The following is a 25,187-nucleotide window of genomic DNA, read 5'->3' on the forward strand; positions in this document are numbered from 1 at the left end:
AAGGTGACAAAAAGACCGGAGTTCAACAACAGCTCTTAAACCATTGAAGCTATGGTATTGGTAACCTATTTGTGGTAAATCCTCTACAATAATTCTAATATGTCAATGCCTTAATTGTATGTCTGCGGTCTCTTGTGGTCTGTTCAAGTATGGGGACATTTTCTTCAAGGAGGAAGCAAATTGCTTATGATTGAGCAGGTCAATATACCCAGAGTGGTTTAGAAAGGTCTTAAATGCTTCCTTTTTTGCATGAAAGGTGGTAATATTTAGATACTGATATAAAATGACTTTTAATTGTAGTTTTCCATAAAAGCGCCCCAAATTGTATGCAAACGGTATGTCATTTCAGAAATGACGTTGTTAAAATTGTGTCCCAGACCTAATTTTTGAGCAAGTGCTAGGTGGATGTGATTTATTTAAGGGCTCAAATTACAAATAGTGAAAATTATCAAATTTATATTTTCACTGTAAGTAAAAATATTAATTTTATTTCACCGATAAATCTCTATAAACCACTGGAAAGCATGAAATAAAATGTTTTATTTTATGATGCAATAATGAATTAGTTTCAAAAGCTCAAAGACATTTATATGAATGTTTTTGCACACAATATAAAGATGGTCTTTTTAACAGCATTCTGACGCCACAGCATACTCTCAGAACATCTCAGTGAAGAACTCCGTAGTTTGGGACCAATTTTTGGGGATTCCAAAACGTCCCATGGGGCGAGCTACTTATGGTATTGCTCCCCAGAATGTCGATTGAATTTGATTGGGCATCTTGCACTCAGTTGTCATAGAATGAGAAGCTCTCTTCAAATCAATTTCTATTGTGTACCCCTGGGATTTCGAAGCAAGTGGTCTATTTTGAGCAGAGAAATTTGACTTGACAAATCTTGTTTGCTTGCCAGAAACACAGCCTCAAAACTGTTGAATCGTGGAATGCTTCGATGACTTTGATGAACATTTTGAGAAAATACAGAACACAAACAATTTAAGTAACAAATATTTGTTGTTCAGGATAATTGTTTTGTTATTTTTTATGTAAATATAGTTATTGCTGTCTAGGTTTCATTGTCCTGGGGTATCGCTAGTGAGATTTTGTATGTGTTTAACAATGAGTTGGAAAGATGAAAGAAAACCATTGACAAAACTTGAAACAATGGTGAAAAATGGGGTGCCAGAGTTCTATTTTGAAGCCCTTGTATTTGCAGCTTAGGTGCTGACTGGTCTAACCAAATTGTTGCCCCCTTTATTTTATTTAGACTGTTAAAGTTTGAAAATTATTATATAACATGATGCATTTTAATGCTTCAATCTTTAAAGACCTTGTTCAATTTATGTGGATTGACTATATAGGAATCACTTTGTTTTCTGACCATCACCTTGTCCAGCTGATGGTCATTCTGTCTGTCCGGGACAAGGGTACAACTTTTTTTCATAAGTTTCATAATTGATGAAGTATAAAATTGAGCTACATTCATGAAACTTGGTATGTCCGTTAGAGCGCAATGAGCAGATTTATGCAAGTTTGAAACAAAAATGATGAAATTTAAGCAATGTGGGGGTATTCGTAACGCCTATGAAAGCTCTTGTTAAATAATAATCACATTACTTAACTTTCACTGCTGTAATGTGCTTGCATTTTTGCCTGGTTGAATAAGCTTAAATTAACATTAAATGTTTAATATTCTGGGAAAACTGTAAAGATTGTGATCGCAAACATGAGTTGCATGATAATAGTATAAATATGCGAGCAAATGGGGTACAATAATGTCTCATAAATGAACAATGTTTCAAGTGTTCAGGGGGGTGGGGGGGAGTCATGAATTGACACTTGATAGAGAGAAAGAACGAGGCTTGACATCTTGTATCGATAAATTTCATGTCACGTCGGGTCACTCATGACATTTAAAAAAAAAATGTCTAACTAAGTATTCTTACACTCCTATAGCGAAAAATTGAGTATCTGTCTTATAAGTATTTTGTGTTCAGTTTAAGATGGAGATAATGATAATGACATGCAATAAATGGTTTGTATGATGCTCGATCAGATTTTCGAGTTGATAAGCAAGAAAGTGCTTTATGCGTTGGCTTGTAATGCAAATACAGTGTCCTTATGAAGACAATGCACAATAGAAAGACTTAATGGGGTTTGGCTGATAAGAAAATATTGAGTTACAAAATGGGAGAAAAGGATATTGTGAAAATACATTACCACTGCATAATACGTGTTTCGTAATGTAATGTCGGCAATTATCATAAGCGCAGCTTATTATCGTTATGTAATTAATTCGGTCATGATATTTAATGTGTACAGAACTTCAGTCCAATATAGTTATTTCTTTTTTTGGTCTTTATAATAATTGCTTTGTGCACACATGGGAATAGAACTTTTATGTTCGCTCATCATGTGACTTGGCTTCAATATGGTGGTTTTATGCTGTCAAAAACCTGAATACAAGATGGAAGGATCATTGTCTGTCACAAATCCCGGTTGGCCCAGTCTGACTTACATTGACGGTGCATAAATAACACAATGTTAAATGCATGGTTTCAAATGCCATTTTTGAATTGTTTCTGTGGCTCGTGCCACCCAAAGGGATGACGTCTGTCCTTATAATACTTCTTTTTTATTTAGAGAGTATTCTGTGTATGTTCCCGCCATTTTGGGAATGGGGCCCCCTGCGGGACATTTTTAATTGGGAAAAATATGTCATTTTGACTATAATTGGGAAAAGATAACAGAAAAGTTAAAAGAAGGGGGCAAGTTTGTTTTCTTTAAGAAAACACATACTTCTCCATGCTGTGCAGAAAGGTTTTTATAAGAAAAAAATCCAAAACATAAAATTTGAATTATTTTTTACATATGTCAAAAAATATATGCTTTCGCATTGGAAATGGGGCCAATTTCCCACCCCAAACTGGTCAGAAAAAACACTGGTATTTGTAAGTAAAGACTCAAAATAAAGCTATATTAACTCTAATCAAATAAATATACTACCTAAACACCGTAACACTATTTGTCAAAGTTTCGCCAGTTATTCAAACTTTTCTTTAAAAAGTAGGTGTAGTGGCTGGAGAAGTTTGCACTTGCTTGAGATATGGGAACATTCAAGTACTCGTAAGTCAAGTGTTTGAAGAGAAAACAGTCAACTTTTGTTTGACATGCCTTGTTAAAACATACTTTAGCTGGTGAATTAAGCTTTCGTCAAACTTAATATTGTATTATCAATACGGTGACGTTTTTCTATTTTCTAAGCATTCGTTATTGAATAGTGAGCTTATACACTTGAAATGAAAACTTTTTCCCCCATGTACAAATGGCCTATAACAATCTAAACAACTGTAACTCAATGCCCAATAATATCGTACATAATGATGAGGTGATCCTGTAGTCTTGTAGACTTCGTTGTTTTATATATAGACATGACTTAGTTATTACGCAAAATGTTGTCATAATTATTTTGAGTCAATATTTATGCCCCCTTTTGAAAAAAGTGGGGTATATTGTTTTGCACATGTCGGTCGGTCGGTCGGTCGGTCGGTCGGTCGGTCTGTCTGTCTGTCGGTCGGTCGGAATACCAAATGGTTTCCGATCAATAACTTGAGAACGCTTTGACCGAGGGACCTCATACTTGGTATGTGTATTGGTCATCACCAGCAGATGAACCCTATTGATTTTGAGGTCAGTGGGTCAAAGGTCAAGGTCAGTGTGACCTTTACATGAAAAACGGTTTCCGATCAATAACTTGAGAACGCTTTGACCCAGGAACCTCATACTTGGTAGGTGTATTGGTCATGACCAGCAGATGAACCCTATTGATTTTTATTTATTGTCGAGTATTTATAGCTTATAATTTTTAATATATAACATAAGTGTTTATCAAGTTGTTCACTTATTTACTATATAATTATATTCACTTGATTTTTTGTTGACAGAAATGATGTTGACGTAATATGATTATATTGTATGTATTTAGTATGACAGAAGGCCATATTAAAAGCCTTCATAGATTATGTCACCAGAATAATCCCATTTTATAGCCATTTTTTAAGTCACCTCTATTTGAACAAAGCCACTTTTTAAGTGTTAATACTCAGCTTTATTTATGGAAACTTTATGACACCACCTAAATTAAATGAGTCAGAATCAGAGTAGGTAAATGATGTTTGCTTCATTGATGCTAATATAACTATTGTATGTAAAATAATAGAAAATTCCAGCAATCTGCAGAAAATTATCGATTTGACAACATGGTCCATATCTCCAGCCTAAAAAAAATGGACAAATTCTAAGAATGCTTTGAGTATAGCTGTCAGTGCAACTGAACCTTAATGTGTTAAACTAGGCATAAAATACGAGGTGGCATTGTTTTCAGGACCCAAATGTATTTTGCACATTTTCCTGATTACTGGTCAGTCAAAACTGATGTTTGATTAAGATTGATGGCCAAAATGTTTGTTTGCTATTCCCACTGAGTAAAGCTGGAAAAATCGTGTAAAAGAATACCTGAAGCTCTGCAGATGAATTCAGCATTGTGGAATTGATCGTGTGTGTGTGTGCGTGTAAGCTTATTCATACTTACACTCGGGCCTTGCCCATTCGGCGAGTGCTGTGATAAGATTGCATAGTCAATTTAGTTTTTTTGGAGCATAGTGCACATGTAACCCTGGAAAGAGCTACCCTGGTTCTTTAATATATTATTATTGCACCCGAGTGCGCAGCACAGTTACACAGGATCCCTATTTAACGTCCCTCCCCAAAGACGACTAGTATTTGTTTTAGTGGTGCGGTGGGGAATCTTATAATTGTATACCTGCGACCCCTTTATTGACAGTAACGTGACAGGCCACAGATCCCCAACAATCAATCAAGATATCAAACTGATATATATTGAGTTTCACTGCTCTTGTTGCTACTGCTGTATACATAATCGAACACTTCCAATTTGCTTCTTGCATTCTTCTTTACCAAAAGCCTTTAGTATGGATAATGATTAAAAGTTTTTTTTCTCCTTTTAAAATGAACGAACTGAACTAATGGCCCCACTTAAACTTTTATTCCACTAATGTTATCCATCTTCAATCTTTTTATTGCAACACAGATTACCAGGCTATTTGATTTCAAGTGGAGTCAGTGATAGCAGAGTTATTGAACCCCCAGATTCAAAAGTGTTCAAAGAAACACCCATGCTTCAGGATCAGCAGAAGGAATTTGGGAAGAATGCCTTTTTGTTCGAAAAACAGGAAAAAAATGTAAAATGCAATTCTGACAGAAGTGCTGCAAAATTCATTGCTGCCTCAAGTGCGCTGTTGGGTGAAGCGTCCACATTCTACCAACTGATTGCTCCTCGGCCAGTTTAGTTTTTAGAAGAAAACTTCTTGAAACTCTGTTATCTAAGATTATTTTTGTTTTAGTGAAAAAGCAGTCTTGCAAAACCTTAGACATAGCTTGAAATCGTTCAACATAGTACCCTGAAACTTTAATCATAATTTAAAAAAACATTTAGGAATATAAACATGAAACTTGGTGCACATGTTAAATGTGCACATATGCATATGTGGAGCTGGTTACTTATGTCTTGAGTTATCAGCCCCTGGATCAACTGAGAAAAGTCGGAAAGCGTTTGTGTAGCTCATACAGATATTTACCATGTTTCTTTGAATTTAACTTGTTAATTAACGTGACATACAGTTCTTGGCAAACAGTCTTTCAATTAGGATTTAATGAATGCTTAAACATGATGTATTTCTTATTTAAATAGACATTTTAGGTGTGATTTATAATACATGTAAAAAATAAATCTATATTTAATGAAGACCACCAAGGAGGGGCCAATTGTTATGAATTGTCCATAACATAAGACAGAAACAATATACTATTATTATTTAACGATCAAGAAAAACAATTAATCTGTTAACAGTTTTTGAGTCATCCTTAAAACAATTTTAGGGTATTTTAAACATTGATTTCTACTCCCAACTGATTTCTATCCAGTCTGAAAAACCATAAACCCTCCATTCTGTTTTGTATCATTCAAAGTTGCCTGATCTTAGGGGGATAGTAATATTTTTATGGCATTTGGAATAACGTTGTCGGCCTTCGCCACAAAAAAAAATTAATGTAAAAATGATGTATTAAGCTTATCTGTTGCTGTTTTTGTGAATGAGCAGGAATGCTACATGGAGTTGTTTGTTTTCTTGGTGACTTTGAAACCTGTGGAACTTCATACACACATACTGTATGATAAGTTACATATAGTTAGCATTCATCATAAAAAATCTGCCTGTATGCTTACACTAGTGCTGGGCATTAAGATTTGTCATTAAGCCCTGAGAAGTTGAGCAAGCCCCAAAGCATTGATGTGGTGTGTATGCTTATTTATACTTGCACACGGGCCTTGCCTATTCGGCGAGTGCTCTGTTTAGAATGTTTGTCATTCTATGTTTTTTGGAGCAAAGTGCACAGACAGAATTTAACCCTGGTTAGAGGTACCCTGGTATCTTAACGTGCAACAGTGTATAGCAGTGCCACTTGGGACCCACATTAACTTCCCTCTCGGAAGACGATTAGTATTTGATTAGTGGTGCGGTGGGGAATCATACCTGTGGCCCCTGGATTGACAGTCAAGTGTGTTACCACTAAGGGCTTGTGTCAATTTCAACCACTGATAACAAGGGCCTTCATTTGCTTATAATTGCAAGTTGAGTTAATTGCCCCTTTATTATAAATCAGTTCTTCACTTTATTATAATCAGTTCTTAACTTTATAGTAAGAGAAAGGAGCTCTCTATAATTGAAGTATTCTTACAGATTGCTTGTGATGCTCTCATGAACCATAGTACAAAATTATTACATTTAACCAAAATTATAACATGTAATATATTTGTACACCAATATGATCCGACATAACTCATTATTTTTACAGAAATTCTTCAGATTGAAATAATTTTCTTGATTTCTTGAGAAAATTTGGATTCAATTATTTTTGGGTGGTAAACCACAGTTGAAAAGTTTATTGCAAGAAACTTTGGCACTGATTTTCAGCCAAAGCAAACAGGTGCTTGAAATTGTGCGCATTTTATCATCCAGTTGCAAAACCTGAGATTTTCTGTGAAAATGTAATTGTACTTACCTCAGTTTATCAAGGTGCTCCTGTGATTTGGTTCCAAAGAAAGCAATTATTGAAAAAAATGAAGTTGGTTTAGTCATGAAAGAGGGTGTTTTCCTGTATAGGATGCATCGGAGACTCCCTGGGATTTTGACGAGTTTTTCTTATTGAAAGTACATATAATCACAGTGATTAATTCTGCAATTTCATTACATCCCCCACCTTTTAGTGGTATTACCTTGTCCAGCCCCGGCTCGGCGGGCGTCAAACTCACCTATGAAACTGAATAAATATAGTTAGGGTTGGCATATCTTGACCGAACTTTGTATTTAGGAAGAGATTATGGGTACTTTTTATTGGATTGTTTCAGCGCCTGTCCAAAAATCATCCCATTTTAGACAAGCTAAACAAATAAAACTCTATGGCAAAAAGACAGCTCAGAGACACACCAGAAGTGACTACCTTTCAACAAAATGTCAGCAGAATGTCACCCAAAATGTCCCTAGAAAGTTGCTGAAGAGGAAACAATGAAAGTTTGGTGCGGAAGAGTGTTCGGCAAACATTTGCAAGGCTAATAGGAAGGCATTTTCAGACCGTGTTTTGGTCTTGGGAGGATCTATCTGCAATCCTTGATAATTTCCTGATAAACATATGCTCCTTTGCTTCTATCAGTAATGAAATTTCCATGCCATTTCCATTTTTGAGTCAATTCCTGCATTTTATTTTCCCTGCCCACATTGTTCATGCAATTTGAGCTGAATAAATCGCTCTTTACATACAATATCTGGAAATCTAAGGTCAGATCCATCGCTTTGCTGCAAATCTCTAAAATTCATCTTGATCTTACAATCTTCTTCTTCAATGCAATTCACCCCATTGAAAAATTTCAATAGCCTAAAATTTAAGATTGTAATGTCAATCTATAAAAATGGCAGCAGAGTTGACAAAATGTTGGCATTTAAGAGAGTCCTGCTTTTAAAGCAATAATATTAGCCTGGCCATCTCCAACATCTCCGGCCATCTCTGGCAAGCTTCGGGACAGACCTCATAAATAGTCTTCAAGTGATGAGGTCGCCAGCATTTAACTCCTTTATCATTACGCCAAGTAGACCCATTTGATAACGTAAACAATTTACTGAAATGAACGATTTTGATTAGTGTTTTAATTTCGCTTTGGAAAAACTTAAAATAAGATTCAAATTAAAAGAAAAAACAAATTGGTGCTCTTGGCCATGTGCTCAATATAATATGTCTATAATAATTGTTTATGTCTTTTATACTTAATGTAATGGTTGAAAACACAAACAACAACTTTTCAATATAGGAGCCGCCATGACTATTTTTGAAGTCTCGTATTATTTCTGAGATCATGTCTGTTGGATAATGGCCGAGGTGATCGGATTGCCGCATTGCAAGCTTATGTAAACGGGCTGACTAATTTCACCTCCACTTTATAAGGTATTTTTAGGGGTAATTGATTTAACTGCTTTACAGTAGATTGCAGTTTAAAGACGTTATACAGCAATATTAGAAGTAATTTAATCACTGTTGCTTCTAGAATCCTTGTTATATTCATCATGGGAGGATCATATTTTAAATCAGTCTTCCTTCGCATGGAAACAATATTCGCTCTGGGACTAAAATCCCGAATGATTCAAACATTGGAAAAACCATTCCAACAACCGGACAGACTGGTTGGAGTCAAGAATGTGCCGTTATATCATGGTTAGCGCGTAATAGACATCTGTGGATGAGACATCGTCATATATCATAGTTTTATTGCCAAATATCATACGATAGCAAAGAATGCCCGTTTACGGAGAAATATCGGAAACAGCCTTTTCTGGGAGAAAATTTAAATAATTGGTTTATGGAGGGATTATAGAGAGCTTCTTTCTCTTACTAACAGTACAGAATTGGTCATTTGAAGTTATCTGATAGTTTATTACCCTTTTTCATTAAAGAAATAAAATCCCAGGAGATAACTTGTTGCAGTTTCTTGGAAATTGTTGATAATAGTCGACAAAACTGCATAGAATTTTCTCTTATAATGCACTATGCATTTTTAACTTTTTGTTTGGAGAAAAAATTGTAATTAAAACTTTATGTGCAGTCAGGCACGTGGCTGAATCCACATGATTCTCACCAAAAAAAAATCTGCCAAAGTTGCAGTATGCCTACTTGACTAAATGATCCTTAAAACTGTCCATTTACCAGTACTAAATAAAGCACCTTCAGAATGCACCAGATTGCTTCATGGTTTTCAATATTTTCTGAGGGGGCATTCCCCTGCAACCCCCCTTGCACAATTATGAATCCACATATATAGAGGGCTTGCTACGTCCCTGGCAGTTATTTCAACTTTTAACATGTCCAAGTCATGATATTGGCTTGGTAAAAACGTAACTCATGAGTGATAATCAGTGTAATGAATGTTTGACTTTCAAGGCTTATTTCAGATAAAGGCGAACTCAATCCTGCAATGATAAAAACAAAATTAGGCAAAAAAAACAAAGGAAATATTTATCACATGCACCACAGAAAATGGCTGACATCATTTTTTAAAAGCATAATTATGTTAACTTAAATAGTCATTTGTCAAAACAACATTTTGCTTGAAAAAAAAAAGATTGATCATCATTCTAGTCACTGTTATTTAAATAATATTCTAGTCAACAAGATACAGATTTATTTTCTTAATGCTCCAGTCAATTGTAACCATGGCCCTACAACCAGGTCCGGGTATATTGGGGGTAGCGGGGTTCGGGGGGGAAATGGGCAATGTTTTTACATTCCAGGTGGCCCCCAGTGCCAGTGAATGCAGCCGAAAACAGCAGGGAAAGGGACTTACCTAGGATGTCCCCTGGGTTTTGGGGCATTTGGCGAGGATTTTACTAGGGGTTTGTTTCTGCAGGGCGGGGTTTTTCCAAGGGATTGGCAAGACTCAAAGTCCCCCTATTCCCCGGATCTGTCGGGGGGGGGGGGGGGGGGGGGGGGGGGGGGGGGGCGTCAGGTTACAATTGACTGGTGCATAAATATTTTGTATTTCTAAAAAAGATATAGCCTATACCCTAAATTCTTAGCTAATTGAAAGTGCTTATATTTGCAACCAAATTTTACAGCTCTTTAACCTTTTGCCAATTTCTAGGATGTATTTTTCCCTGCTGATTATGCACATTCAAGTATGCGTTAAGACTAACAATTAGAATGAACGGACAAGACAGACCACCCTAAAAACACTTGCAATCATGAAGTCAATGTCTGTTTTACTTTTATGCTATTCAAAGTCATGTGCTTATGTGTTTTAATGCCAATTGTCCTGTGACTGGGTGAGAAACTTAAGACCTCACATGATGGTTTTTCATAACTATTTCATGATCTTGTGTACATTAATTGTTGCAATCGATGCTTTATCGATGGACGGATCCTGGTTTTGATACAACATACTGGGGGCGCAAATATGGGCGTACATCTGGACATGCACCATACCCCTTCCACCAAAACATTCAGGCTCTAAGTAGATGTATGGGAGGGTTTGGCTTTTTATTGTCCATTTCTGTAAAAAAAAATATGTTCAGCCCTATTCGTTAAATAATGAATGAATTACCAGGCCCTAACATGCCTTATGAAAGAGCGTTCGGGCGTACATCAATTCTGTAGGTGCCCCCCCTAACCCCTCTACCAAAACTATCAGGTTCTAAGTAGTTGTATGGGAGGGTTTGGCTGATTTTTTGTCCATTTCTGTAAAAAACATAAAAATGTTCAGCCCCATTCTTTAGGTAATGAATGAATTAGCAGGGCCTAACATGCCTTATGAAAGAACGTTTGTGGATGTACATAACTCGTCAATCTAACAACCTCATCTATCTGATATTCACTCCCGAAAAATTAATGATGTTTGAATCGTGTGATCTTTCAATGAGAAGTTTTCATTGACAAGATCACCTTATTAGTTCTGCCAAGAATATCGGGTTCATACTCTTGGGGGCAATACGGGCAATCATATTCATTCATAAAAACTGTATGGCTATATATACACTGATTTAAACATATTTTGTTGTCTTTTTTTTAGCTCGACTATTCGAAGAATAGGTGGGCTATACTACTTGCCCCGGCGTCAGCGTCCGGTTAAAGTTTTAGGGCAAGTTGGGATTTTCACTTATAAGTCCAATACCCTTCATTCAATTCACTTAATACTTCACACAGTTGTTCAGGGCCATCACATGATGAGGTTAGATAACTCCATATTATTCTTTACACAGATTATGGGCCCTGATTGACTATGGAACTTAGGTTAAAGTTTTAGGGCAGGTTGGGATATTTATTAATAACTTCTATACCCTTTGTTCAAATGACTTAATACTTCACACAATTGTTCAGGACCATCACACAATAAGGTTACATAACTCCATATTATCCTTAATACAAGTTATGGCCACTGATGGACTTAGGTTAAAGTTTTAGGGCAGGTTAAAGTTTTAGGGCAAGTTGGGATTTTCACTTATAAGTCCAATACCCTTCATTCCATTGACTTAATACTTCACACAGTTGTTCAGGGCCATCACATGATGAGGGTAGATAACTCCATATTATTCTTTACACAGATTATGGCCCCTGATTGACTATGGAACTTAGGTTAAAGTTTAAGGGCAGGTTAGGTTTTATTAATAACTTCTATACCCTTTGTTCAATTGACTTAATACTTCACACAGTTGTTCAGGACAATCACACAATAAGGTTACATAACTCCATATTATCTTTAATACAAGTTATGGCCCCTGATTGACTTCGGTTAAAGTATTAGGGCAGGTTAAAGTTTTAGGGCAAGTTGGGATTTTCACTTAAAACTCCAATACCATTCATTCAATTGACTTAATACTTCACACAGTTGTTCAGAGCCATCACATAATGAGGTTAGATAACTCCATATTATCTTTTATACAAATTATGGCTGATTGACTATGGAACTTAGGTTAAAGTTTTAGGGCAGGTTGAGATATTTATTTAATAACTTCTTTACCCTTCATTCAATTGAAATTGAATATTTTTTTTTAATTTCTTTTGACATTTTTACATTCTTAACCATATTTTTATCAAGGGAAAACTAGGAGGGCTATACTATATGGCCCTTGAATTTTATTTTTTTAAATTTTTAATTATATTTTCATTTCTTTTGAAAGGCATATTTATATATTCTTTACCACATTTTCATAATGGGAAATCAAGTTATTTGAATGACTTGTGTCATTTTTCGGGTGGTTTGAGGGCAGCATCAAAGTCACCTTATGTATTGAATGATTTTAGTTAGGTTTGACATAAATAGACCAAACGTGGTAATATTACATTGTTATTGTATTCACTTCTAAGTCAAAGCGGCAAAGTCGAGCGCGCTGTCTTACGACAGCTCTTGTTTTCAACATGATCGGTATTTACAACAATGATATAGAGTATACAAAAAGCAAATGGGTTGGACACAAGTTCTGACATTAGTAACGTCTTCCCCATATATACACATATACATATATATATATATATACACTGGTGTCATATACAATGTTGGGCAATAAATGTTCTTGAAATTGTTGGCGTGTAAATGTTAATAGATAATTATAAAGCATGTCCATATTTATTGAAGCTTGAACAAAAAATAAAACCTTGTATGACAAGGTCAGTCGGTACACCGGCCTTGGCCATTATTTGACAGAATTGACCTGTCTACTCGAAACTTGCCGGAGATGGCCGAGTTGTTACGATTGTGACAACATGAATCAGTATATTGCTGCTGTCAAAACTTTGTTTTATTTGTCTGTTGACATAAGATTATGTATGTTTTACATTTCTGCATCGATTCGACCATGCACTCCCGTGTTCCAAAGGAATTCTGCACACAAAAGCACTTTATTTTGTTTGAAAGGGAATATTTTTTTGTAAATCATTTTGGAGTTTGTAAACACAGGTTTCCGGTTCGGTATGTTTTTGTCAACGAGATGAATTTTGAAAGATCATAATGTTTACCCAGATTTGCAGCCATTCAACTTCTTAGAGTGTTTGTTTTGATGTCGGAGGGAAAGTTTGCACAAAAACAAGAAAGAAAACGTTTTAATTGAATGAACTGGTTTGTAATCTAACGTTGATTTAGTACACAGGTTTAACAGTGTCAGAAGAATGAGTCTGAATCCATTCAGATCTTAACAAAGCATGCACACATGATATATAAGATTATTTTTTATCTTTATATCTGTTTTATGAAGTAAGAGTTGGGCTATTTTTCAAAACGTGTTTTCCACGTTGGCAATGGCAGTGCCATGCATTTTCTTAAAACTTAACAATAACATAAAAAAGTTCAAAATGAAACATAGTTCACAACTAACCTGTGACATCTTACCTGTGACAATAGACACATCTTACCTGTGACAATAGACACATCTTACCTGTACTATAGACACATCTTACCTGTACTATAGACACATCTTACCTGTACTATAGACACATCTTACCTGTTACAATAGACACATCTTACCTGTGACAATAGACACATCTTACCTGTGACAATAGACACATCTTACCTGTTACAATAGACACATCTTACCTGTACTATAGACACATCTTACCTGTGACAATAGACACATTTTACCTGTGACAATAGACACATCCTACCTGTACTATAGACACATCTTACCTGTTACAATAGACACATCCTACCTGTACTATAGACACATCTTACCTGTTACAATAGACACATCTTACCTGTGACAATAGACACATCCTACCTGTACTATAGACACATCTTACCTGTTACAATAGACACATCTTACCTGTTACAATAGACACATCTTACCTGTTACAATAGACACATCTTACCTGTACTATAGACACATCTTACCTGTGACAATAGACACATCCTACCTGTACTATAGACACATCTTACCTGTTACAATAGACACATCTTACCTGTGACAATAGACACATCCTACCTGTACTATAGACACATCTTACCTGTTACAATAGACACATCTTACCTGTTACAATAGACACATCCTACCTGTACTATAGACACATCTTACCTGTTACAATAGACACATCTTACCTGTTACAATAGACACATCTTACCTGTGACAATAGACACATCCTACCTGTACTATAGACACATCTTACCTGTTACAATAGACACGTCTGACATGTGACAATAGACACATCTTACCTGCAACAATAAACACAATTATTACCTGTGACAATAGACACATCTTACCTGTGACAATAGACACATCTTACCTGTGACAATAGACACATCTTACCTGTGACAACAGATACATCTTACCTGTGACAACAGACACATCTTACCTGTGACAACAGACACATCTTACCTGTGACAATAGACACATCTTACCTGTGACAATAGACACATCTTACCTGTAACAACAGATACATCTTACCTGTGACAATAGACACATCTTACCTGTGACAATAGACACATCTTACCTGGGACAATAGACACATTTTACCTGTGACAATAGACACATCTTACCTGTGACAACATAAGCATTTTTCCTGTGAAAATAGACACATTTTACTTGGGACAATAGACACATTGTACCTGTAACAATAGACACATTTTACCTGTGAAAATATGCATATTTGAAGCAAGGCTCATAGCACTGGCTTGGTAGTAGAAAAACAGAGGTGCTTTTGATAGCACTTTATTTTACTGCTCTTTATGTTATCAATAGACTTATATACACACTTGGGACAAGTAGATCACATTTTCGGGAACATAATTGAGTAACTGTGTGTTATTTTCCCAGAACCCAGATATTGCAAATATTTATGATCACAATCGAACAGAAAAAACATATTTATTCTACTATCTTGGAAAAGATCAACATTTCTATGCAAATTAAATTGTTTCGCCCAATTATCTTAGGCAAACAACCTATTAGGCTGCCCCTATGAATCATATTTTCTTCGATTTTTAGTGCTCATTTAGTGAAAAAGAGCAATAACGATACACTTGTTTCCAATCGTTTACTGATGAACTCAGAATTGCCCGTATTATGATAATTGGAAATATGTGAACAATTATTTCTCTCACTCTTTCAGCTTTTCTGGTGAAATTGTTGAAAATGGACAGTTAGGGACGGAGTTGGTTGTAATGTTGGAAGATCAGAAATAGTTGGGAAATGATGTCCTTCTATTTGGGAAATCCAATGCCAGGATATTTTTGATAGTTGCGTTGTTGTTGGGAGCTTTTGACTGTAGCATATATTTTTAAATTAAGATGGTCAGAAATAGTCATGAAATGATGTCCCTTCATTTGGGAATTCCAATGCTGGGATATTTGGGATTGTTGCGTTGTTGTTTGGAACGGTTGTGTAGCATATATAAATGATTTTAAATTTAAATATTGAAACATTTAGCAAATACTTGAACACTATCATTCATTGGCAATTACTTTAATGCACTCATGAAAACAATTACAGTTATTTTACGCCCTATAGTACAGATTTACAAAATTAATTATAAGTATCTAAGGTCTATTAGTTTAAATGAACTTGTTGATGATTGTTTAAACTTTGTTGAAATTCAGTTATTTAAAAAAAAAAAATAACTAAAAAAATAGCGTTACTCTTTTGGCATTTCTGTCATATTTTTAATGCTAATAACAATGTTTTATCCTTGAAACAAGCCTTTGTTCACATTTCACAAGACGTAAAAACATTTGATGGATGAATTACATTCAGATAGGTCACTTGACATCCAATAATTTGAGTGACCAGCCTGAGGACCTGACCTCCTGAGTAAAGTTGGTGGTCAGCATAATATTTTGTCCACTGTGAAGGCAGTGTTTCCAAGTTTTCCAATACATGTATGTCAGTAAATCAGTATTTAGGCATGTTTAATTTTAATCTGGTGAAGCAGTAGATATAAACAGTGGCAGGCTAGATAGTTGTTAGTTAACAAAATATTGTGTAAACCACTACAAGCATTAAAGTTTGTAACATGTACTTACACAAAATAAACTTATTTATTTCTGTAACTACATTCTAACAAACTTTAACCATTCCTTAGTGAATGATGCAGAGTTGTTGTGGGTTTTTTTAAAAATTGCTTCAAATTGTAAACATCTCATAAATTTTTATGAAATTCTGTTAAAATTTCAGAATAATGGAAACAGCTTAAAGCGTTGACTGTGACACATAATATGCATAATTTAATTATTCCTAATTGTTTAGTAAATGTTATTCTTTTAGTTTATGCATTATTTAAGTATTTAAGTGTTGTTTAATTCTACCTTCCAGTTGATGAAAGTGCTGCTGTATGAGTGTGACCAGTACAGATCGTGTGGCGAGTGTCTCGGAGCAGGCAACCCCTACTGTGGATGGTGTTCACTCGAAAACAAGTAAGTCTTGTTGTCAACAAATAAATGAAATAAATGTGATCTGTACACGACATGAAAATAGAATCTAACAGAATCTCGTTTCTCGTTTTTTGGTTTTTTGCTCGGAAACAAGTGGGTCTCGTTGTAAATGTTTGAATATTTAATAAATGTGTCCAGAATATGAAATGTGGAGAGAATCTTGGAGTGGGGAACCACTACTGTTGAAAGTATTCACTCGAAAACAAAAAGGTCTTCTTGCAAACGAATAAAATGAGAAATATTTAATAAATGTAGCCAGTACAGGGAATGTTGAGCGTGTCTGAGTGGAAAACCCCGACTGTAAATGGTGCTCTCGAGAAAATAAACAAGTCTGTGGCTCACATAGCGGGAAATCACCATTTAAACTCACCCATCGACAAGTAGCTTCCTCTAAAACAAAATAAGATTAACTCTTGAGGATTGGAACTTTTAAATTCATAAATTGTTTGTTTAAATGTTTCCTTATTGAAGAAAAAGGTTGAGGAATTGTCACAGTTTTGATGATGATGTTGTAGTTGTTTTCATTAACAGTGCAGAAACCTAAATGTAGTCCGTTACGAAAAGAACATCCAGGATAGTCAACTTCTTCCTGTACTTGTATGTGAAGCCTAATGCCCTGGTTACATCCACTCAACAAGCTCCGCACGCATACATTTTTAGTCGAATTTTCGTAAATCACGTGAGTGCGTACAGACATCATTGACGCTTGCAAACATCTTACAATATTTTTTTTTAAGTCATCAGAGACTCAAATTAAACTGTTTCACCGAGTTCATTACAGAGCTTGTAAAAAGCTTTAGAAGTCTGGAGCAGCTAGGAATGGCATTATGTCCGTGCTGATTTGGAACTTGCCGGCGCTTGCACCACTTATGCAATAGGACGCGCTGGCACCGTACGAGCGCTATGTGAACACACGTGCATATATACTAATAATGGCTTGTTCTGATCATACTTTTGGCCAAGCTATGCCTCTGACTAATATAGCCATCATAAGTTAAGTGCAGGAGATATTGCCGTGACTTTGGTGTCCTTCACTAACGTGACTATATAATGATGAAATTAGCTTCTGTGACAAGTAAATTGTTACAGAAATCAGAAATATATCTGTCTAGACTAGAACAACTGTACAATATTATGCAACACCAAGTTGATATGTTTGCAAAATTTCCAAGAAAGACAACTTGAGATATCATTGTAAACTATGCGAGACCTTTGGGAAAAGATATTCCCATTTTGGTAAATTGCTAAGCCTGGCTTTGATTACTGTGGATGTTTTTATATGATTTGCTTGGCTGTCTACCCAGAATTCTTGTATTTCCTTGGCATATCTGATACAACTTTTATATATTCGGCTATTATGTATTTGTTTATGTCTCTTGTTTTTGGAGGCGGGAGCTGGGAGCCAGATTGGCACTTGAACAAGTTGTGAGAATGGGGAACCGAGGATTTGAGTTTTTTCTATATGTTCTGGAGCTGGGAGCCGGATTGGCACTTGAACAAGTTGTGAGAATGGGGAACCGAAGATTTGAGTTTTTTCTATGTGTTCAGTTGCAGACAATTTCTGAAGTTGCCAAGATGGCCTATTTGATTGTATTACTATTGATTGGAAACCATGCTCAGAATTGGCTTACCACACCAGTTTCAAATGGAAATTCATTGACACTTTGATTTATTGCAAAATCCATTTTCTCTCTTTCCCCCCCCCCCTTTTTTCCACAGCTAATTAATTAACACATTTAAACAAATGTTTGCCAGTAATTTTACATTATCATGAAGACCATTTAATGAAATAAGTTTCTCATTTGGGCCCAATTGCATGCTAATTGCATCACTGAATGTCTGAAGATCTAACTGTATTGTAGATGAGGTGTAATTGACACTGTGGGTAAAATGATGTTCTTTTAATGATTCTTTATCAGTTCAAGAAAACATATAAAAAAGGGATTTATTTGATGTATTTATTCTACTGTTCTTGTTATTTTTGTTGGTGATGATGATGATGATGATGATGATGATGATGATGATGACGATGATGATGACAATGACTATGATGATGATGATGATGATGACGACGATGACAACGATGACGATGATGATGATGATGATGATGATGATGATGATGATGATGATGATGATGATGATAAGGATGATATAGTTATGCCATTTGTAAAGTAATCTTGTTAGACATTGTCAACCAGTGTATCATTAATGAAATGATATCTGAGATGCATCTTCATTAAGGTATTACATTTACATGGTGGAGAATTTCGATTTGTAATCATTGAACAGATAAAAGTCAAATATTTTGCATTCTTGGAGAAAAAATACACTGGCTAATTCAAAACAATCTTTGTTTATCTCCAACCGGTGAGGATTGATGTTTTTGCAACAGATTTTTCTTGATCTAATAAAAACAAGCAATGCTTCTGATTGGTTAATTATGGTTTCCTTCCCTCTAAGAACTAGCCAAACTAGTCAATGATTAATTCAATTGAAGTCAATGATTAGTTTAATTGGACATAATAAAATGTTACCAATTTTAAAGGAATTCATTGTGTTATCCCTTGTGACAAACAGCTTGTGATTATGATATATGGCCTTAGTAACCAATCTGCTTGGAATAATTGTCATTCAATAGAAAAATGCTCAGAAATCCATTATCCCCTCATTTCTGTGTAATGACCGTTAATGGTTTCATGTGATGTAATTAACAAAGGTGATTATTGTATGTTATTGTTGGAAGTTAAGACCTTGTTAAGAATTTTTCCTGAACCATGGCGCCTATGCTTGTTACAACTCAGGTTTCGTAGAAATATGCCGATCCGTAGCTGACCATCATGAAGGTAAACTGACCATAAGAACTATTACAGTCACTGAAATAAAAGTTTTGGATGAACAAGCCCAAATTATCATGCATACTATTGCTTGGCATTTAAATTTTCTTAACAAGCTGTGCTATATAAAAATTCAGAATTTTAGCAAGCCCGGAAGATATTTTACCAGTGCAGGGCTTACTGGCTTGTGGTAATTTCGACCACTGAACTAAGAGACTATACTTTTTGTATTATTTTTTCAGATATAATAACAGCTGTACTTTATTAATTCATTAGTTGATGCTGACCATTGTTACCGAATGATGCTTCCTCTTAATTCCTGAAACCAACAAATCATGTTCTGCTGTCCAAATTTTGTCAAAGAATTACCAAGCTTGTAGTGGAACTAAATTTTTGGCCTAATTAAAAGCTTCCTATATTGTCAGCATTACGTAATTTACTTTGCAGCTAATGCTTTCTTGGGGAGTTTGTCTGCAAATCGATATAGTCAGACTAGGTTTTCTCACGTATATATTCAACAGGCTTACATTATAATACACTCACGTGGATATTTGATCTTATAATTTCAAAAAGTAAACAGCAAATAATTCTGCATATCCAAATATGGTAACAGGTTTAATCTGATGCCATTTAATTAAGCTAAATATGGAATCTTTTACCGGCCATAATACAATCAGATCTTCATCTAAGGAAATTATTTCTATTTCAGATTGCCTTTTAAATGAGCAATGCCAATTACAATAGGTTTAGCAAATTGAAATTTTCTGTATGACTCTGAAAGGACATTCATATCATAAAGTTCCTAATTCAACCCGTTTGTATTATTCACCAGTCAATTGAAACAACAGTGCCCCAGGTCCGGGGGTATACCCGGGATAGCGGGGGAATGTTTTTTCCTGCCAGGTGGCCTTGCAGTCGCAGTGCTGAGTGAATGCGGTGGTTTTGTTTTAGTGATTGAAAATAGCGGGAAATGGGCCTTACTTAAGACGTACATGGGGTGCGGGGGCATTTGGTGGAGATTTTACCAGCACTTTGGCCTTGCGTAGGCGTGCCAGCTTGAACTTGAAGCTACGCTCACTCTGCCCATTCTTAATCATAAAGATTTTGATTCAGGTCACCTAATTGACTTGAAAATCAACCTCATTGGCTGTTACAATGTCAACGCAGTATGTGACGCAGGGATTGTGCATTGGATAATTGGCAGTGGGCGGACCTTTAAATAGCCGCTTAATTATTAAGTATAGTTCAATATGATTGCATAAAATCTGTAAATATTGGTTGCATTCTTAAATCAGGCATTTAATATAAAGCGTTAATAAATGCAAATACCTAACTGTTGATTTAATAGCATTGTTTTGGGACTTTGACTTGGTAAATTAAGGCACAAAAAATTAATGACTTCATCGTCAATGTATTTACATGTAATCTTATCCCTGTTCAGCGGTTTGTCGATGGCTGATTTCTTTAAGACAAAATCTTAATTTACCGCTTATCTGTCATAAAACATAAACGTGGCGTTAATGTGGCGATATAATGCCTGTCAAATGGGCATGCCTTAATTAGTCGTTAATGAGTTAATATCAGTGGAATTTTTATTCAATTTGACAATTATTTTCTTGTAATGATTCTGTTGATTTTTGATTATATTAATGGGTTGGTCATGAATTAAAATAACATAATTAATAAGTTATGTGTGGTATGTCTACTGGCAGTGGTTAAAATTAACTCATTTAGCCTGCAAGCCATGCCCTGGTAAAATGTCTTCCGGGCTTGCTCATATTCTGATTTTTTTTGTAACGGGGCTCGTCAACAAAATTGATGCCAAGCAGTAGTATAAGAATTCAGGCTCGTTCATTCAATTGTCTAATTTTGATGACTATACAGCAGGGCTTTTAAAAGTTTGGAACCTTAATCGTTCGAGCATAAAGCATTATATATGATTAAAAGTTTGCTTAAAAAGAAGTTTTTATTGTCATAAAATAACAATAATGGGTGACGTCAGCCTTCCTCCATCCTGTCAAGTTTCTTTAACAACGCATCTCAGTGAAATTAGACACTTTTATCTTAGCTCATGGTACAAATATCATTCAACTCATAACCTGATAGTTTCTTGTCAATAACAGGTCAGACAGCTACCCTGGTGGGGGATTACATTTCAGTACCAACTTTGAAATCTCATGAAATAAGATTTGAGCATTCTCATGCTGTGAAACTGAAGTTTTCTGATCTTTAAAGGGCATGTTCTCCAGATGAGTCTAAGGTCTTAAACATTTTTAAGAGATAAATTATCCTGATATGACAATATCCTATTGGAATATCCTTTAAAGTTCAATCTTAGGGCATATGAAAGCTCTCATTTCATGGAATTAAATCCAGATTTATTTATTTTCATTCTGAAAATAGTACCACATTCAAAAGCTAAAGACTATAAATAAACTTGCAGCAGGAAGCCACAGACCATATATAGCCACCTGAAAAAATCAAAATAAGGCAGCAAGCTATAGTACTATTTGGAAAACAGAAAACAACAAACACCAGCTGTAATATATTTTTATTACATATACACACAGAAATGATAGTGCATGGCAATGATAAATAAGCTTTTAGTCATGAAAATAATACTTCAGATGGTGTAACCTGTAATATGATATGATATGATATGATATGAATACCAACTGCATGATACCATGATAATGACAATATGATGGGCAGCTGATGGGCGGTGAAGGGGGGGGACATGTGAAAGTGATTTGCCCGCACCTGATACCCGCCATGTATCTGTCAGAGGTGTCAGCATGCCTCAGTGATCATGGTACCAGTCTGTCGGCCACTCAGACAGGCCCAGTGCACGTATCGACTGATAAGCCTTTTTGGCTGATGATGCGAGATGTTCTTGTTTTGATAAGCTATCAATGTTGTTAAATAAATATCCAGAAATTACAGATTAATTCTAAAATAAATATCAACAAATTTAAGATTGGTGCATTGATACCATTAATTTGACCTTCTGACCCTCTCAAGGATAGTGACTTATAAGCCAATGTTGGCTGATGATGAGATATGCTTATTATTTCCAAAAGGCTGGTTCTTAAATTAGCTCAATGTTTTGGAATAAATAAAAACAAAACTATCTCTGACAAAATCAGAAACCTTTAGTTTGACCATTGTTTTAACTCATTTAGGACTGTGAGTAACTTATAAGCCTTTTGGCTTAGCTGAAGATTTGTTGGTTTCACATTCATGTGTGTTATTCATCACTTGAGGGTTTTTTCTTATATGTTTTAATATTCATGACAATGATATCTGAGGCAGCTGTTGTGATATATGTTGAAAAAATTGGAAGAATATGATAAGTTAAGGCATAGCAGAAACAGAGTTATTGTCCATCAAAATGTATTGTTATGTGATGATCATTAAGCCTCATGTTCTAAAGGTTGAGATGTTTCATTACCAGCCATTTCTCTTTTGTCTGATATTTTTGTGGTTTCAATGTCAATTTTCTGAGAAATATCTGTCTGATTTAGCCTTGACAATTCTGAGCAGTGAAGTTTTCAAGAACGTAAATGCATTGTACTCATAAGACATTCCATTCGGTGCAGTATGATATAATTTTGAATCAACAAGAAAATAAGTGTATTGCACGAGATAATTATTATGAAAACCACATTGCCTGAGAGGTATGACATAAACCACGTGCCTTGTAAGAAAATCTCCCGAGATATTTAACTCCCATCTTTGTTTTCTTTAAATGCAGGAGCTTTCAAGTCTCGCCAAATGGAATGAATCATGATATTTCATGGGGAAGAGATGATCATGTGATATCTCATTCACATGTATCTTGGTGCTTAGCGATGATGTATTGGTATATAAACTGACATGTCATAGAGAGCCAAAAACTGGAATCAGCAATGGGTTCAAATGACTCACATGATAGATTTGGCGATATTTCCCAATTTTCTATTAGATAGTTCATTTATAACCATAAATCCATATCATATAGCTCAAATGCGAATTCAGAGGAGAATCCATCTTTAATATAAGTCATCAGTATATTTACAGCTAAAGAAAAAACCGGTATCTGCTGATGTTACAATTTGCTATTTAGCTCATTCCAGCAAGCGTCTTTCAGCAGAAATCAGTCTATTATTGTATTTCTGACACCAGTGTTCAATGAATATTTCTCATAAGATAAATGAAAGTAGTGATTGTTTAATCCTGAGAGATCATTTCTGTGGTGCAGTTGTAATTTGTTGTCTCTGGTGCACTGGGATCCAATTATGAATGTGATGTAGGGGTAATGCAATGATCCTGGTAAAGATTGGGAAAATAGGGTCTATCGAGGGTGTTGATGTCATTGCAAGTAGGGTCTACCAAGGGGTTTCATGTCATTGCAAATAGGATCTACCAAGGGGTTTGATGTCATTGCAAGTAGGGTCTACCGAGAGGTTTCATGTCTTTGCAAGTAGGGTCTTACCGAGGGGTATCATGTCATTGCAAGTAGGGTCTTACCGAGGGGTTTCATGTCTTTGCAAGTAGGGTCTTACCGAGGGGTATCATGTCATTGCAAGTAGGGTCTACGAAAGGGGTTCATGTCATTGCAAATTGGGACTACAGAGGGGTTTGATGTCATTGCAATTAGGGTCTACCGAGGGGTTTCATGTCATTTAAAGTATGTGTTGCTATTTCTATTCTTCAGTCCCAAATTATGATTCTGGCTAAGGTCTTTGATAAGGCTGATATTGTTTTGCAACATTTGGATGTTTCATAGTAAAAAAACTTTAGCTTTGGCATATAACTTAAATTGAGCAAGATATTAACCTGAAATGATGGGTCAGCATACATGGTTAAACTTTATTCATTTATCAACGATTGCCAATGAAATTAAATTAATGTAGAGTGTTTGGTCTTGAGTTGTGGGGGAATATGGAGAACCTCAAGAAAACCCACTTGTCTGGCTTGCTGACCCCAAACTTGACTCACATGCGTCCCGGCCAGGAATCAAACCCAGGTGACTTTGGTGAGAAGGGAGTGCTGCTTGACTAACCACTGTACTTACTGGACAACCTAAGCATAAAGAGTTAATTGTACAATTGACCTACCCGTGTGGTGCTTTAATTTCAGTTCTGCCTGTTGGAAGGCCGTTTGCAGCAAAGCAATATTTGCCTGGAATAGTGTTGCTTAAAATAAGGGAATACCCAGAGATAAGATGGCTAGGACCATAATAAGAGGAATTTGTCCGATGAAATGCACATGTATTCCGATATTGTCTGCATCTCTAGATCTCGGCATTAACTCTCTGCCATTCTGTATTCACTGAAGTACATTAACTTTCTCTTGAAAACAGCCACCATTTATATTAAATTAGATTGCAGTAATGGATAAATTGACTGCATTGGCAACTTGAGCCATCTTTATCGCTAAGGCCATCTTGGTGTCAAACACTGGGCTCCAATCAAACTAATGAATTTGTATAGATTTAAAAATTAAACTTTCACTTGGTCCTGATTAACTAATAAATGCATTAATTTATTGGTGTCAGATGTTGTTTTTAAACCCCTCTTCTCAATTCTCAGGAATTTATTAAGTGGAAGATCTGGTTTCTTGGAAAATTAATGGGAAAAGGGTGTATTTATTTGTTTATGACTAAATTGAAATTTTACAAAACATTCTCATTTTTATTCAAAATTTCGAGGCTATGTGCCAAATTTCATTCTTTATAGATATTAATGCATTTTCAACTCAACTTCGAATATTTTGCTTTGGTATCTAGAATAAATTCTAGTGCAGGTTTGGATATTTTTACTCACATCTCATCTTTCGGAACT

The 25,187-nt window shown here is 35.5% G+C and overlaps 1 protein-coding gene across 1 annotated transcript in view; it reads left to right on the forward strand.

The window, feature by feature from the left end:
• The window catches only part of LOC128216464 (plexin-A2-like), an 86,640-nt gene that overhangs the window by 25,239 nt on the left and 36,214 nt on the right, over window positions 1–25,187 (forward strand). Inside the window, exon 5 of the mRNA XM_052923038.1 lies at window positions 16,410–16,510. Coding sequence (XP_052778998.1) covers window positions 16,410–16,510 — 101 coding nt within the window. The remainder of the gene's footprint in view (window positions 1–16,409; window positions 16,511–25,187) is intronic.

The sequence above is a fragment of the Mya arenaria genome, chromosome 14 (assembly GCF_026914265.1).
Source record: "Mya arenaria isolate MELC-2E11 chromosome 14, ASM2691426v1".
Lineage (NCBI taxonomy): Eukaryota > Metazoa > Mollusca > Bivalvia > Myida > Myidae > Mya > Mya arenaria.